General features: G+C 39.3%; 1 protein-coding gene across 1 annotated transcript; it reads left to right on the top strand.

Annotated features, from left to right (window-relative positions):
- The first annotated feature begins 16,514 nt into the window (after positions 1-16,514).
- Positions 16,515-18,463, top strand: LOC145070084 (uncharacterized). Its single transcript, XM_079017008.1, has 5 exons — positions 16,515-16,949; positions 17,370-17,498; positions 17,593-17,713; positions 17,782-17,863; positions 17,968-18,463. The coding sequence occupies exons 1-5, from the start codon at positions 16,659-16,661 to the stop codon at positions 18,260-18,262; spliced, it is 918 nt and encodes a 305-aa protein (XP_078873134.1). The 5' UTR covers positions 16,515-16,658; the 3' UTR covers positions 18,263-18,463.
- Positions 18,464-19,095: the final 632 nt, after the last annotated feature.

A 19,095-nucleotide genomic window follows, 5' to 3' on the forward strand; every position in this document is an offset into this window, starting at 1 on the left:
GAAGTTGCATCATCAGCTCCTGCATCTCCGTCGGTGCTAATCGATAAGGTGCTTTTTCTATTGGCGTCGTCTCTAGTAACAAGTCTATTCTAAACTCCACTTGTCTATTAGGCGGTAATCCGGGAAGATCTTCGGGAAATACTTCCGGATAATCACATACGACAGGAATGCTCTGCATCACCTTTTTCTCCTTTTTAGCATCGATCACGAATGCTAGATACGACGTACATCCTTTGGCCAAACACTTTCTAGCTTTCATCATCCAGAATTTACTCTGCGTTTATCTTCATACACCATAAACGACTCTTTCCCTGGTGGGTTTACTTTGACTATCTTTTTCTTGCACAATATCTCGGCGTCATTGGTGCTAAGCCAATCCATTCCAAGCACGATGTCGAAACCGTTTAGTTCAATAGGCAATAATTCCTCGTGGAACTTATTCCCATTCAAGTCAATTAAGATATTTTTCATACGATGACTAACAGGTACAAACTTGCCACTAGCAACTTCAACTAATAAGGCATTATCTAGTCTATCAACAGGCAAAGCTAGTTTCCTACCAAATTCATGCGAAATAAAGGAGTAGTTGGCTCCAGAATCAAATAAAATTTGGGCAGGAAATGTGTTTACGAGAAAGGTACCTGAAGCGACATCAGCTTCATCTTTAGCAGCTTCCAGTGTCATCTGGAATGGTCTCGCCTTCGGCTTTGGCGGAATGTTGGGTCTAGCTGCCTCCTTCTTCTTCGGGCAGTCCCTCGACATGTGTCCCTCCTCACCACAACCATAACAAACTTTCTTAGTGAGGGTGCATTCGTTGGCATAGTGCCCTGGCTTTCCACATTTAAAACATGTGGCCACTACCTCACATTTTCCATGATGCTTCTTCTTATATTTTTCGCACCATTTCGCTTCGCCTCCTCCTCCTCTCGAACTAGACTTCGAGAACTTGTTTTTCTTGTGGGACCCTGAAGGTCCATCGAACTTCCTCTTTTCACCAACTTTTATCCTTTCCAGACCCTTTTCCTTTTGCTGGGCCTCCACATTCTTAGCTGCTCGAACAGCTGTTTTCAGAGTGGTTGTCATCTTGACTGTCGGGCCAAAGTCGGCAGGCAATCCATTGGCAAACCTCTCAATCTTGGAGAGTTCCGTTGGCATTAGGTACGGAAACAACTTCATCTTCTCAGTGAATGCAGTAGCATAGTCTTCTATGCTCATCCTCCCCCTCTTTAAGTTTTGGAACTCATTGTTCAGATCAATCAAATCTATCTCTGAGCAATACTGCACCCTTAACTGTTCCAAGAACTCTTCCCATGACATTTTCAGGGCTTCTCCTCGTGGCATAGTATCTGCCAACAACTTCCACAAACTCAAGACTCCAGTCTTCAGTTGTCTAACTGCAAAGACGGTCTTCTGTTTGTTGCTACAGTCACAACTTTCAAATACCATCTCCATTTCGGAGATCCAATCCATAATCTCAACAGGCTTCGGGCTTCCAGAAAGACTTGGCGGCTTGGCGCCCAAGAAATTCTTGTACATTCGCCCATCCTTGTTGTTTCTCCTTTCCGGATCGTTCCTTCGTTCTCCTTGAGTCCCAACTTGACTCACCATGCGACTATTGTTCCCTTCCTCCGATTGCTCAGGAATCAATTTGGGTTCCTCAATAGGTATGATAGGTTCGTCCATATTATCATGCAACATCCGTCTCATTTCATCCCTTTGTTCGGCTAACATAGCCCGAATCATGGCTTGCACCCCAGCCATCGTTATTGGTTCTGGTGCTGCTGCTACAACAGGTATTTGCTCAATCACTGGTGGTTGATTTCTGTTTTCATCCGCGTTTCCAACGCCACTTCTGGTTCTTACCATTTTTGATCTACACACCGAATAAGGTGAAATTAGATCCTCATCCATGATAGATATTCAAATCATCCTTAACACTCCGAAACGTTTACATGTTAGCTATAATACCGTAGACATACGCTTAGAATCCTAAACACATAAGGTTTCCAGATCCGGTCGGCAACAAACCATAGATTCGAAAAAATAATATCATATATGGCTACATATAATATTTAGCACATAAAAGCATTTTAGGCAGCTTCCTAAAATATACTAGTGCTCGTGTCTATAATATATCAGACACACATCTCACAATCTCCACTTAGCATTCTAAGTTTAAGTCTAGAAATCCTACAAATTCCTAGTTTGCTTAAACTAATGCTCTGATACCAACTGTGACATCCCCAAAATCACGGCCAGAAAAGACCGATTTCATTTATGCTTTTTAAAATAATTTCAAAGTAAATCCTTTTGATTTAAAAGAGTTGCAGAATTTGTTCCCAAAACAAAATATGATAAAATAATATTTATCAACGCATTTCATCAAGAGATGTATTTTCATTATATAATCAAAACTCGGGATGTCATGTTCCGATACAGACCATAAAGCATAAACGATAACATTACAAGTCATTCAACAAATATATACATATACAGACTTGTAAACAAAACAACTCGATGATTCATCCATCTTATGCCCTTGCGTCACTTCCTGTATACAAATAAAACTGAGTGGGTCAGGCTTGGGAGCCTGGTGAGCATATAGGGTTTTCAACCCACAATAAATAAATTATATTTAGTTTCACCAACCAACAATAACCCGATTACCCATTCCCGTTATCCTCACTTTACGTCCCTAAAACAACATCTATCTCAAGGGACCTAATCTAGGATTTTCATCGGGACGGACATTACTGCTAAGGGGTTTCCTCAACAATAGATATCCTAGAGGCAACCATGAGGGGGATAGAGTACATCGGTGAACACATCGTTCACAACACCTACAGGTTATGAACCTACTAGCGTTCCACAAGACTGTCTAGAAAGAGTCTGTGGTCGTTATCCATACTCCGCTGAATAACTAGATCAACAACAACAACATCGAGGCCTCTCATCTGTTTATCACACACCAACTATCTATCCATGTTCTACCCAACATATTAGTAGATAAAAATATATATTTTTATACATAGTTTAAAACCTGTATAGCATTCTCATTCAATACATATTCCACATAACAGATGAGGCACACCCACATAACACGTATTTCATAGAGAATAAATCATATCTATGAGATAGAAGAAAGTGAATATACATTCACACACATAACAACAAAATTATACACATAACACGTATTTCGTATAAAATACTTCATAGTTATGCGTCAGAAGAAAGTAACTACACACTCACTTGATCAGAAGATGATCGGACAACACTACGACTTGCAGAAGTAGTATTCTTCAGTAGATCTGGAAGATCTTCACAAAAACCGGGCTTCTCGCGAGCAGAGCTTTAGCTCGGGAATTGCACTTCTCGGGATCTTCGGGGCTTCGGAACTTGCTTCGGGGCTCGGGATTGATACCGGGGCTTCGGGACACTTCTGGCACGCAAAACGATGCAAGGCAGGAGAAAGAGAAGAGAATTTGGCAAATGGAGTCGACTGCCCTCGCAACCCTTTTATAGGAGGCTGAGGCCTCGCAGTACGTTGGGCGTACAGCTTTACGCGGGGCGTACGCCTCGGTTTGTCATTGCATGCGTCATCGGAGCACTCGAGTCCGAGGCGGTGCATGCATCGGGGTACGTTGGGCGTAGTTCGGATCGGATCGATGACTCCCCCCTTCCTTCGGATAATATCGGAATTTAATAATTAAATTTTAATTTTAATTATTTAATAAACTTCGAAAATTCATATCTTCTTCATACGAACTCCGTTTTCGACGTTCTTTATATCCACGCGTAGGTGAGACTACGCTCTACAACTTTCGTTTAGAGTCCGTCGGCTAATTTTGATTTTATTTTTTATTATTTATTTTTAGTAGGCCGGGACAAGAAAACTCCGTTATAAATTCATAACTTTTTCATCCGACGTCCGTTTTCGTCTGTCTTTTCACCAAGGCGCTACTATCAACGAGATCTTCGATTCTCGTTTAGATTGTTTCAACCAACAATCACTCGATCTCGAATCGAGTATTCGGGCTTCATACTGCTAAGTCGAAACTTCAGAAAATCTTAACTTCCTCATACGAAGTCAGATTTGGGCGTTCTTTTTATGCACGCTCTCGGTTAGTCGGTTTAACGAACTCTACAACATTCGTTTAGATCACTAGGGCTAAATATCGCTCTAACGTAAATTTCACTTTTTACGTCATTTAGAATTGTCGGTTCTGTCGCGAAACTTCGACAGATCATAACTTCTTCGTTATAACTCAGATTTCGGAATTCTCTATATATTCGGAAACCTCGTTTCAACTACTACAACATTATCCATAGATATCGGCTTTATCTAACATTTCATTTTTGACGCTTATTTTTATTCTTAATTAAATTAAGACACACAATTAAGCACAAAACACATAATACTCAAATAATACACTTCTATTATTTCCAAAACGGGTTACAAAGGTTAACCTAGACTATTACATCAACATTATTGACAAGCCCAAACTGAACCATCCAAAGTCATAAGTAAAAACATAAATCATGTATCATAAAACATCATAGTAACTGTCTCAAATCAAAATATCATAACAAAACATCAGAGTAAACTCCCAGATTGAGACTGTGGTGTGTGTCATGCGATCATCCCGAGCCCTTCCCTTTGCTAGCGGAAGTACCTGAAACCAAAATTGAAAACTGTAAGCACGAAGCTTAGTGAGCTCCCACAAACTACCACATACTATACAATAACACATATAACACAAATTGGGCCCCACCCACTGCATTGGGCCCTAGCTGGCATCGGACCGAAGTCCGCCATAAATTAGGCCCCGCCCACTACATTGGGTCCCGCCCGCCATCGGATCGAAGTCCGAAACACATAATACATAACATAATCATGCATGAATCACAAAGACATCAAGCATACATAACTACTTCTCGGGACCACCCCGACATCGGACCGATGTCCAGAAACATATAAACTGCATCGGGCTAACCCCGACATGCTAATACTACATAAACGGGCCAGGATTGGTGCCTTAGACCCGTGCCTACTGGAGGAAAATTCACCTCGTGCGACTGACTGCTGCAACTCTGGGCGAGGAATCTCTATTTGCTGCTCCGGCGATTCTCCGGCTATAAATTTCCATAAAGGTACTTATTCAAAAAATGATAACTACTCTTAGGGTAAAATGACCATTTTACCCCTGGCTAAAGTCAACATCCTGGTCAAAGTCCTCACCCAGTTGACCTGACTCGCCGAGTTGGTTTACCAACTCGTCGAGTCCCTATTTTTTCATCTGTTCCCAACCCCAACTCTACTCGTCGAGTCTAGCAAGAACTCGACGAGTTCTCCTTCAAACATATCATCGGGACTATCTTCATCTGACTCATCGAGTGCAAGCGACACAAATGATCAGATAGCCCTCGAATCAAACAACACCATAGTTGAAATGTCGTTCACTAGGAACAACCCTATAAACAAACACATAAACATGAGCAATAATCAAAATTAATAAAGAGAGTATGGAGAAAGTACATACCAGTAACCACATCAGGAGTAGCTCGTGCCTCCTCTGCTGTCAACTGAAAGGCTTTTTTCTTCACTACCAGCGCCTCAGCCCGTCCCTGACGGCCGTCTGTAATCCTCAATGTGGTAGGAGCGGGTGCTACCACCTGTCCTACTAATGCTAAAATCGGACACTAGGACTTCTTGTGTCCCCTATGATTGCAATGGAAGAAAATCAGATCAAATGTTGCGGTGCTGGTAGTAGTGGTAGTTGTACACTCCCTACTCATATGCTCAGTCTGGCCGCATTTGAAGCAGCTGGAGCTCCCCGCCTTGCACACCCCATCATGCAACCTGCCACACTTGCCACATCGACCGTGGCTCTTTTGTCCCTTAGACCTATGATCAGTTACCTTGGGCTTTTTTCCTAAACCTGCTGCGCCAAATGCCACCTCTGGCTTCCTCTTCCTCTCCATCTCTAGATCAATCTCCCTCTCACGTGCCCTCGTAATCATGTCTTCCAGTGTCTTGCAAATGGAACAACTCACAAACTAGCGGATATCACTCTACAACATCTCGTGATATCGGGCCTTTTTCATCTCCTCGTCCGCCGCGTACTGCGGAACGAGAAGGGTCCTCTCCCTAAACTTGGCGGTGATCTCCGCCACAGTCACTGTCGTCTGCTGGAGGTCCTAGAACTCCCTAGCAAGCTGTTGCACCTCAATAACCGGTGCGAACTCAACCCTGAACCTGGTCATGAAATCACTCTAGGTTATCGCATCCAATACCGTATCATCACCAATAACTCTCCCAACCTCCTCCTACCAATCTCATGCCCTGTCCTTTAGAAGACAAGATGCCAATCTGACCTTGTCCCCCTCGGGACATCTGCTGGTGCGGAATGCGTTGGCAACATCTGCCAACCATCTGGTACTAGCAATGGGGTCTCGATCCCCATGGTAATCGGGAGCTCCACAGGCTCTAAACTCCCTGAAGGTGAGCGTGCGCGACCCATCATGGTCGCCACCTCAACTTGGAACGCACTCAATCTCATCCATGAGCTCCAAAATACCCTCTTTGATTGAACCGAAGATCACAGGAGTATGCTCGAGTATAGTGCGAGTGATCTCTGAGGAGAGAAATCCCTAGTCTGCTCATTTAGGTGTTCGGCTCCTGAGCCTGAACCCGATCCCTCTCCGGCACCTGAACTGCCAACTGCTGGTCTAGGACGTAAAACTAAAATTCTAAAAACACATTATAACAAATGTAAGAATACTTAACATAACTTGAGGAATCAAATACGATACAAGTCCCTTGCTCTGATCTCAACCTTCCTTGATTTGTGTGCAGATCCTTTGCTTTCGTTAGTACGGACCCATACTACCTTCCACATCTATCCGTACTTTCCTCAAGGACTGCTTTGACTCCACCAATTTCCTTCTACTACTAATGTTGACCTCGTACTAAACGCTTCCTAGGCTTGCCCTAGGATAATCACTAACCCACTCTCCGCTATCAGCTACATAAGAAGTATCTGCTACCTCCTCCTAACTAGCTCGTGAATACTATTACATATCACTAGGACTAAATAATTATTTGAATGAGATCCTACCCTACAACGGTTGGGCTCAGACAAGAGTTGCACGATAGAGTTAGACCTAACCTTCTGAAATTAATTAATCCTTGCAATATGTAACGTAACATATTCATTTACTAGTTAGTAAAAGATAAATAAGACTCCTAAAAGCACAAAGCAAGCAGCATTCGAGCATCAAGTACACATAATCAAGCATATACTACTTTGGCTATCATAGTGACAATTCTGTACTAGCATGCAGTTCTCATAAAGCTGAAACACATATAACAGGCACATAAAGCATCATTCCTAGATCCTTAGTCCTACTCTAGCATGTTGTTCTAATAAATCTGATAATCATAACATGGCATAAACTTGTATGGGTAATTTGGGAGTACTTACTTGAGCTCGGCTGATTGCATGCACCACACCCCTTTTCTCTTTTCAAAGTTCCTTTCTATTTTCAAAAACCCTTTTATAAACATGGCTTTTCTTTTGAAAACTTATACCATTTCCTTAGTTTGAGTTCAGAAACCCCCGAAAGTGTGCCCGAATCCCTCAAACCAACGCTCTAATACCAACTTAAAACATCCCAAAAATATGACCTGAAAATTTCATTTTCAAATCATTATTAAAATCATGAACCATCCAAAGTCATAAGTAAAAACATAAATCATGTATCATAAAACATCATAGTATCTGTCTCAAATCAAAATCAAAATCTCATAACAAAACATCAGAGTAAACTCCCAGGCTGAAACTGTGGTGTGTGCCATGCGATCATCCCGAGCCCTTCCCTTTGCTAGCGGAAGTACATGAAACCAAAACTGAAAACTGTAAACACGAAGCTTAGTGAGCTCCCCCAAACTACCACATACCATACAATAACACATATAACACAAACTGGGCCCCACCCACTGCATCAGGCCCCGCCCGACATCGGACCGATATCCAGAATAACTTGGGCCCCACCCACTACATCGGGCCCTGTGCGGCATCAGACCGAAGTCCGGAACACATAACACATAACATAATCATGTGTGAATCACAAAGACATCAAGCATACATAACCACTTCTGGGGACCACCCGACATCAAACCGATATCCGGAAACATATAAACTGCATCGGGCTAACCTCGACATGGTACTAATAGATAAACGAGTCGGTATTGGTGCCTTAGACCCGTGCCTACTGGAGGAAAACTCACCTCGTGCGACTGACTACTGCAACTCTGGGTGAGGAATCTCTATCTGCTGCTCCGACGACTCTCCGACTATAAATTTCCATAAAGGTACTTAGTCAAAAACTGATAACTACTCTAAGGGTAAAATGACCATTTTATTCCTGGCTAAAGTCAACATCCTGGTCAAAGTCATCACCCAGTTTACCTGACTCGCCGAGTTGGTTCAACAACTCGTCGAGTCCCTATTCTTTCATCTGTTCCCAACCCCGACTATACTCGTCGAGTCTAGAAAGAACTTGACGAGTTCTCCTTCAAACATATCTTCAGGACTATCTTCATATGACTCGCCGAGTACATCTTCATCATATGAGTGTGGCTAGTCTGTGACTTACCGAGTTGTATGAACAACTTGTCGAGTCCGTCTTCATGGGTTGGGAGATTGCCTTGGACTCGCCGAGTGTGTTCATCCACTCGCCTACTCCCATGGTTTCCAGGTCCAAAACTATGCTTATTTTGTTGAGTCCTCCTCCTGGACTCATCCAGATGCCTTCCCTACTCAACTAGATCCCTTCGAATCAGAAAAAGTTGGGGAACCAAGCCCCCGACTCGCTGAGTCCTATGAACGACTCGTCGAGTCAACTAATGTCCATGCCCAAAACTCGATTTATGTTGTGCTAATCTCATCCAAAGGGTAGATCTGGGCTCCTAAGGTCAATATAACACGTAAAGTCATGAACTTTACTTCCATGCATGGGACTTTTAAGCTCAAAAGACCAAAAATAGGGTTTATTACATGCATGGGGTTCTCATGGCCATAAAGTTGGCACCTTTATGCCATGAGAACCCTCCAAGGTTCCAGATCTGAAGTATTTACCCTATATTACACTCTACAATCCGAAATGGCTTGGAAATACCCCCAAAGATGACAAGATTCAAGCCTCAAAGTAGATCTAACAATTCAGGAGTCAAGGTAGGAGCTCTTTACCTCAAATAGCTGGAAGTGCAACCACAACTCCGAATCTACTGACTTGCTTCTTGATTCACTAAGCTTTCCCTTTCTTCTTCTAACTTCAAATCATAAGGAAAGGCAAAATTTGCTCAAGAATGCTCATAACTAATTAGGGTTTCGAGGACAGAGCTTGAAAGTGATGGATGCTGGGGTGGAAGCCTCATAAGATGTTTAAATAGGGGTGCAAACCCTCCAATTGAGGATTTCACTCAGACAGCTCCTACTCGCCGAGTCGGTCTTCCGACTCGTCGAGTAGGTCACTTAGTACCCCGACGTGGAGTCGATCCTACTCGACGAGTTGGGCCTCTAACTCGCCGAGTCCAAAGGTAAAATATGAAGTTTGGCTTGAATTTAAATGCGTACCTGAGACCGAATGTTACAATTCTCCCCCACTTGTCTTAGACTTCGTCCTCGAAGTCTGTTGTCTCTGAAAACAACTCTGGGTAGTGCTCCCTCATTTCCTCCTCGGGCTCCAACGTCCACTCCGAACCCTTGCGGTGCTGCCACTGTACCTTCACTAACTTTGCCCTCTTGTTCCTCAGCTCCTTTGACTTATGATCTAAAATCGCCACGAGTCTCTCGATGTAATTCATGCTATCATCAGTCTGAATATCCTCAAAGGGTACAACGGCTGAATCATCCATTAAGCACTTCCGCAACTGAGAAACATGGAACGTGTTGTGGATTTGGCTAAGTTCTGCTAGAAGATCTAATCGATAAGCAACCCGACCCACTCGGGGCAAAACCCTAAATGGACCAATGAACGGCCCAGCTTGCCCCGGTTCGGAAACTTGATAACACCTTTCCATGGTGACACCTTCAGGAGGACCATATCGCCCACCTGAAACTCCAAGTCCGAACACCGCTTGTCGGCGTAACTCTTCTGCCGACTCTGAGCAGTCTGGAGCCTACTCCGGACTTGCTGAATCCACTCTGTAGTCTTGAGTACTACCTCTATACTCCCCATGACTCTTTGACCGACCTCACCCCCATAGATTGGGGTCCTACACTTCCTTCCATAGAGCATCTCGAAGGGAGGCCGGTCTATACTGGAGTGATAGTTGTTGTTATATGAAAATTCTGCTAACAGAAGATACTTATCCCAGCTGCCACCGAAATCTAGAACACACGCCCGAAGCATGTCCTCGAGAGTCTGAATCATCCTCTTGCTCTGCCCGTCTGTCTAAGGGTGGAAAGCGGTGCTGAAATGGAGACGAGTACCCATCTCGTCGTGAAAATGTTTCCAAAACCTGGAAATAAACCGGACATCTCGGTCTGACACCACCGAGACAGGCACTCCATGACGTGCCACTACCTCTCGCACATATATCTTGTCCAACTTCTCGGCCGAGATGCTCTCCTGGATCGGTATAAAATGAGCGCTCTTGGTCAACCGATCCACGATGACCCATATCGAATCAACCCCACGTGCGGTCCTGGGAAGCTTAATAATGAAGTCCATAGTGATATCCTCCCATTTCCACACGGGAATATCTAACGGCTGCATCTTTCCATGGGGCCTCTGGTGCTCTGTCTTGACCTTCCTGCAGGTCAGGAATCTCTCTACATACCATGCTACATCCCGCTTCATGCAGGGCCACCAGTAATCGGGTTGAAGATCTCTGTACATCTTCGTCGCCCCTGGATGGATGGAGAACCGAGACTTTTGGGCCTCATCCATCAACACATACCGTACACCGCCCCAGTATGGTACCCAGACCTCCCATGCTGGGTCAATAATCCTCGACTATCGTAATCAAATGAAGCTACTCAGCCCACTATCCTCTCGCACTTCTAGTGCTCCTCCTTCAGGCCCTCAACCTGTGCCTCCCTAATCTGATCCAACAGTGGAGTGATTAATGTCGAGTTGGTCCAAAAAGAAACGCGGCCCATAGATTTTCAACACGTCGAGTTGATTCCATCAACTCGACGAGTTCCAAGGAAAAACTGTCTTTTTAAATAAAATTCTCATACATGGGAATCGGGATGTTATAACCGAACTACAGTCTATTTGGTACGCTCACAGAACCTTCAACATGACTGGTACGCTCATCGGGTCTTCAACCTATCTGGAACTTTCTCCGGGCCTTCAGCCTGACTGGTACGCCTCACAGGCATGCAGTCCATCCGGGACGCACTGGGTCTCTTGGCCTTTAGTTTATTCGTCCCTATTAGTGTGTCGGTTAACCACATGCGCTCCACTAACGACTCATAAAAGTGTAATGTGCAATTTCATGGGTTAACATACAAATTCACATTTTTCCTAAAGTAACTAAGATTGAGAATTTTTATAAAAAAAGATTTAGTTACTCTATAGTTCATTATACTTATTAATTAGGATTAAGTTGTCATATCAAACCCGTTCAGATAACGACCATTCACCAGTCAAGGGGGTGGTGGGTAAGAGTGGATACCCAATGACGGTCATTTTATAGGCCGCTTCCTTAAACTCCCATTATAGATCAGCTTCGTGAATGGGGCGTACTAGCGGTTCGACTGACTTATTCTTATACATATAGTAATAATTAAACATTTAATTTTACATATAGTATAAGGGTGTATTTTTAAAATTTTTCAAAAATATCAGGTTATATTGTAGATTTCGAAAATTAATAAATTAATTTTTTTAATTTAAAATTTAAGCCAATCATGAATTCACGTTAAGGATATCAAATTACTTTTGAAAAATATATATTTTTATAAAATTAAAACATTATTAAAGGTAATTATCCTAATCAATTCGTGATATACTCAATAAAACTAAATTTTTATGGATGTGACAGCCCACCACGTCATGGTAGAGCAAAATTGTAGGTCACTACGCCGTGGTGAAAGCCACCACGTAGTGGTGGCGGAACCGAATGACGATTTTGTTTGCTTCTCCTTGTTCAAGCTCAACCATTGTATCAATTCAAATAGAAAACTAAACCTGCGCTCTGATACCACTGAAGGATATTATGCAAAACATGTAAATCCTATGTGTTCATGCAACCCTAATAATCGATCTATGTTTTCTCTAGTTGAACATAATCCTTGAACAACAAAATAGAAACCATAGAAAACTAGTATATTATCAAAAAATACAAATAGGGTTATAAGAATCATACATTGATTGTTATATAGTAATAACGATGCAAATCCTTGTATTGATGAAGCCTTGAGAGCAAGTGTCACAAATGTCACGCCTCTAGTGGTTCACACCCAACACTAGCAAATAAAGATGATTGAGAAGGAGGAGAGAGGCTAGAAAATTCAGTTATCTCTTCAAAAGAAAAAGTGGCTGAAATTCTTAGGGTTGAGGTTGAATATATAATGCAGTCAGGAAACCCTAGATAAGCCCTAATCCAAGATTATCTTAAACCGAGTAATTATCCACTTTCTTTTTTATCCACCAGGGATTACTCTAGAATCCATTAAGCATGAAGAAATCGTCCATGCCTAACGGAGGGTTCTAGATTGTCTCTTGATCAACTATTGATAAATTACACATCAACCCCTACACTTTTAATTAATTCCTTTAATCCCAAAATTAATTCCAATTAATTTTTGATTAAAAATTACTATTTCTAATTAATATATTATTCTCATAATATATTAACAAATCATTTATTTCAATTTATTAATCAAATAATAAATCAACCACTTTCTCCAAAATCATCATGTCAAGTTGCTAGTCTTGAAGGCAACCCAAAAGACTGTGCTACTATCAATTTAAGTATATACCAATTATAGTTATGGGTTTAGACACCTAATCCAACAATTATTGCGATGCTAACTATGCAGTAGATGAAGATACTTGCCGTTCAACAACAAGGTATGCTTTTATGCTTGGGTCTAGAGCAGTTTCTTGGTGTAATAAGAGACAACCTACGATATCTCTATCTACTACTGAAGCATATTACCGAGTCACAACAATGGATTCTCAAGAAAGCACATGGCTTATGCAATTGTTAAAAGATTTACACTAAGAAACAAAGTATATTGCTCCTCTTTATTGTGATAATCTATCATCAATACGATTGGTAGAGAGTCCAATTTTTCATGCAAGAACCAAACATGTTAAGGTTCATTACCACTTCATCAGAGAAAAAGTTATACAGGACGAGGTTAAGTTGGAACATGTAAGAACAAACAATCAAGTTGAAGATGTTTTTATATAGAATGTGAGTGATAACAAATTTGACAAGTTCTGTTATCTGCTTGGAATGCTTGAAGTTGGTGTTGAGAGGGAGTGTTAAAGTTTGCAACACTATCATGTGTCTTTTGTTTATTTTACTATACTAAATAAATGCTCTCATTTAGCATAATCATTATAGTTAAAGGTTGTCCTAGTTTCTAGCTTTATGGAGTCATGGTAGGTAGTTGAGTAAATTATGAAGTTTGTTTCCTATATATTCTCATTTGTAAGCCTATTAAAGGCTATGCTTGCTTTTTGAATATGTAGCAACAATAAAGCATTCTTCTGTACATATTGTTCCTTTCTACTATTGCATTGCTTAATTATTATCCATGTGCAACTTTATGCTTAGTTGAGTAGTACATTCTCATTTCTTGAAGGGTACTAAGTTATTCTGGGTAGTCTCAAAGTCAACAATGTATGTCCTTTTATCAGAGTTCGATTCATTTCGATGTCTAGTTTTATGTTTAAAGCTAGAAGGTTCAAAGAATGCAACTCCGATAATGCAACTTGGCAAAGCTCTCTAGGGTGTACGTGAGAGCTGATTAAGGATGCAGGTTTCGTGTTCTTCATTTTGGTTATTTCATTGAAAAAGATTATTAGGAATGAAGTTTCTATGTTTTTGTGTTTGGATTTGATTTTAAGGGTTTGCAAACCATTATATATAAAATTTTAGATTTGTTTTTAGTGGTGGTTGTAGGTGACGGTCGATGGTAATTGGTGGTGGGGTGAAATACTAGCCCTAACATAATCACCATTAATGATGAAAGATGATGGTGGTCACGGAATTGAAGCTCAATCTATAATATATTATCATTTAAGGTAGATTTTCTAGAAAATTCATAGTAACCGATGGTTGTTGGTGGTAGGGTGATAGATGGTGACGGTGGTAGTGTTGATGTTTAGAAAAATATCTTTTTAAAATGGTCATATGGGGCATATTGGTCGGTTTTTTTTAAATGTGACAACCACAAAGACGTAATGTTGAAAACGGGCCATCTATACCATTTTCTGAAACCAAAAAGACAGTAATGAAGTATATCTGAAAATTAGTCTCATCTTGTATTCTTGTTACTTTTCAAAAACCAAAAGGACCATTTTCGAAACTTTGCCTTCATTGTGAATCTTCGATATGCATTTATTTAGTCAATGCACAATTACTCCTTCCCCTCCTTTTCCTCATTTTTGTCGACTCCGTTCGTAACACCCGTGCTTGATTGGGCGCGTAGATCGAGTTATTAACCCATCCTCGCTCCTTTTTGGAGTTTCATATTTTCTATTTTGACCACAAAAGTTTGACAACTTCTTCATTTCACAACCATTGTAACTCATAGTCAAGACACTATTGGCGTTTTCTAATATTATTGGATTATTTTAAAATAAGTCTTCAAATGATAAAAATAGCCGATCCCTAAATATTTATAATTTTTTGGATTATTCAAAAGTCAACAAATAATAACCTATTTATAATTTATTTTTTCGGAAAACAATGCAAATTTAACCAATAAAAATATCCTAAAATTCAAATAAAGTGTCTATATGGAAAAATAAGTTGTCTTTTTAGCCGATCCCTAAATATAATGTAGTCTTGTAAAATTATATGAGTTTTTTAATATGTGTTCTAAGGATATATATAAAAAATATTAATTAAAATATTAAATATAAGAAATATTATCATAATTAAATGTGATAAACCTTAATTATCGGTAATATTACCATAATTAATTGCAAAATAAATTAATTATAAAAAATATTATTTATCATTAATACTTATCACAATTAATTACAATAATATTTTTATAATTATTACTCTAATTAATGCTTTTTATATGTGCCTTAGGCTCATATTAGAAAATCCAAAATTCTATTTCATCATCACTTTTTTTTTCATTCGGTAATAATAACATAATTTTCTAATTTTTTGGTTGAATTACGAGAAAACCTAAACAATAAGCGTTTAACCAACACCTAAATATATTCCAAACCAAGACATTAAAAATTTTATTTCCAAATTATAGATTTGTTTTGTTGTCGTGAAAAAACGTTGTCTTTTATAACAAATGAAAAAATAAACTAAAATCCTGCATATATTTTTAAATATATTGTTATTTTGTAATTTTATTTAAAATTACATGAATATTTAATAAGAAGATGGTCTATATGTATCTTCTAGACCACATATTAAAAATAGGTAAAATATACATTTTGGACGTCCCACATTGAACATTTTTTAGGGTTTATAACATAGAGATAATCGTAGAATACTAATAATATTCTAAATGTTTACAAATTGAGATTTTAACCTAGTTTATGGACTTTTGTATCTTAACCAGAAGACTCTTATGATCCTATCGCGGGGACAATATTAAAGTTGCAAACAAACCACCTTATGATATATATGTGTAATGTATACTTGCAATATTTTTGTTAGCACTAATTCTAGATATATCTTATATCTTTGAGCATATTTAGTGAATTTGCTCAAATCGTATATATATATATATATATATATATATATATATATATATATATATATATATATATATATATATATATATATATATATATATATATTTTGTAGTTTTATGTTTTAAGATTCTAAAGGTTTATTATTTTCAATTGTTTGTTTTAGTGAATAGCCACATTTACATTATTAAAAAGAGGATTAAAGTTTTTTTTTTTTTTTTTTTTTTTTTGGAAATGATTTTGCAATCTTTCCGTAAAAAAAAGAGAATGATAAGTTAATATAAAAGAGTCTGATCAAATTTAGGTTTTTTCTTGTAAATAAACACATAAAAACAAAGTTTTCATATTTCTTAATATATTGATCATAGAAATAACCGGAAAGGAAATCAATGCAACAATATCACGATATTTGTGGCCTTAGTTGAAAATGTTAAACTCTATGGACCTTTTGAGAAAATTAGAAACATAGGTGGCTTGCCGCTACATAATTGAACAACTGGCAAAAATCAGTCTCTTCCCCAATCCATCTTCACGGCGACGATTGAAATGCCCCACTCGTTTCGACAAACGCGTGGCTCACACTCTCTATCTCTTCAAGAGGCGCCACCCCATCTCCGATTCTCCCCCATCGTCTTCCATATTGACGAGAGGACACAAAAAAGCGGAATCGTCTGATTCAATCTATAATACTAAGGCTTACTTTCTGTGTTTGTGAGTGTCTTTTCTGCTGGCGGCCGGCGATGGTGGAGCTTGGTCAATCAGATACCGAAGTATACGCGCCAAAGAAGACCTTACACGTATGGCGGGCACTGTTGAACTGGTTGGCTTTCTTCTTTCAGATCTTCGTTCAGATCATTAAAGCCACTCCTACCTTGATTAATTATTCTTCTTCTTCGTCTTCGTCGCCGTCTTTTGAGCCTTTGCCCGTCGTTGAATTGTCTGAATCTCCCGAATCTCCGTCACCGTACGCCACCTCTGCTGTCAATATTCCAACTGCCGATGCCGCCTATGATCTTTCGCAAAAGCTCACGGTACGCTTAATTTTCATTTCAATGTGTTTTTTCGTTTCCTTGATTTGCTTTTTTGTGTGAGTAAAAACTAGGTTAACAAAATCGTTGTTAGTTATTACCATAAGTGTTCCCCTCATTTATGTTGTTGCTTCTATTGAATGAACAACTTACAACTGCTAGGCGTTTGTATTAATTTCGATGACGAATGCGCTTTTCTAGAATTTGAATTCGTGTTCAAAACTTCAAATTACTAGATCATATGATAATACTACTGCTATAAGTGATACTTTACTCCAGGGGACCAAAGTTTTTACCTCTTCTTACTGTTTAGAGTCATGGAATCAACTCTTCTACATTACATATCAGATTTCAAGCAGATTCGTGCAGAAACCTAATTAGATTTGAGCTTGATTATAAACATTGATGTAACTCTCGCTGTAGGTTGTTCTTGATTTGGATGAAACTCTGGTATGTGCTTATGAGACTTCCAGTTTACCTGCCATTGTTCGTAATCAAGCCATAGATGCTGGATTGAATTGGTTTGAGCTAGAATGTCTATCTTCAGACAAGGTAACAATATCTATCTTCATCATCTACTCATCTTCTTTATCTTCTATCATAAAGATAAATAACCAAACATAACATTCAAACTTCTGATTTGAAGGAAAGTGAAGGCAAACCCAAAATCAACTATGTAACAGTATTTGAACGTCCTGGATTGCACGAATTTCTTACCCAACTCAGTTTATTTGCTGATCTTATTCTATTCACTGCTGGCCTTGAAGGTTTGCTCACTGCTTTTCATTTTGTTGATTTTTTCAGCTTCAGTTATTAATTTATTACATGACTGCAGGTTATGCTAAACCACTTGTTGACAGAATTGATGCTGAAAACAGATTTAGTCGTAGACTTTATCGCCCTTCAACAAGTTCCACGTAAGTCGTTATCTTTAGGCTAAATTCAAGAAATAGCAATGTATTTTCTTTTTCTAGATAATAATATAGTTGCAGAAAGAGGTTAAATGTTTTAAATATTACAGGGAATACAGGGAACATGTGAAGGACCTTTCTTGTATATCAAGAAACTTCTGCAGAATTGTGATTGTAGACAACAATCCATTCAGTTTCTTATTGCAACCAGTGAATGGAATCCCATGCATACCTTTTTCTGCTGGACAACCACATGATAATCAGCTTCTTGATGTCATTCTTCCACTTCTGAAACAACTGTCCGAACAGGGTGATGTAAGGCCTCTACTCTATGAAAAGTTTCACATGCCTGAATGGTTTCATAAACATGGTATCCCTAATGGATGGGTGGGAACACATGGGTAAACTTGTCATTTGTACAGCGTAGAAAAAGCTTTTTGAGGCACCTAAACATGGTGGTTATTTGTTGGAAGCACCACATTTTGTATAGTTTATCTGTGTAACACACTTGTTTTTGAAGTTATTTATTGTTGTAATTTGGTACATAGTTTGCTACAATGGGTGTTAATTTTTTATGATACTAATTTCGAAGTTCTTTAGTCTTTACACCTATTTTAGATGAGTACATATTTTGACTTCACGTCATTTTATATTTATTTTTATCTTGCAATAACAAAAGATGATTGCGTAATAGTTTCTTTTGGTGGGTCCAAAATAGAAAATTGGCCAACGAGCCCCTCTCTCTTTCTCTCTTGACCGTTGACCATCGGTAGCATTTTCTCCGGTTACAATCTATACATTCAATCACTTAAAAAATGACAAATTTTCTCCAAATTCCATTCCAATTCTATAATTTCATTCCAACATTTAAATTCTATTTCAAATGGATTCTAGTTGCTGCAAATCCAAAAAAATAGGTTCAAGCCAAAAATGAAGCTGCCGACAAAATCGGAAATGGCTCGCTAAGATTTCCCATTTTTCATTTCAAAATCCAAATCCCAAATTATAACTAATTCACTCAATATCACCGTTGTAGTAATCTTCCGATGCAACATTTGTATAACTAAATTATAGGGAAGACAACTCTTGACCAAACCGTAACTCGACACGGACCAAACCCAAAAATAAATGGGTTTGGGTTGAGATTTTTGACCTGCCAACTCGTAAACCCTTTTATTTCATGGGTTGGGTTGGGTCACCTGTTTGGGTTTGCGGGTTGACCTGACAAAATCGACACG

Source organism: Lactuca serriola, chromosome 8 (assembly GCF_051521515.1).
Source record: "Lactuca serriola cultivar US96UC23 chromosome 8, Lser_US96UC23_V15, whole genome shotgun sequence".
NCBI classification, from domain to species: domain Eukaryota; kingdom Viridiplantae; phylum Streptophyta; class Magnoliopsida; order Asterales; family Asteraceae; genus Lactuca; species Lactuca serriola.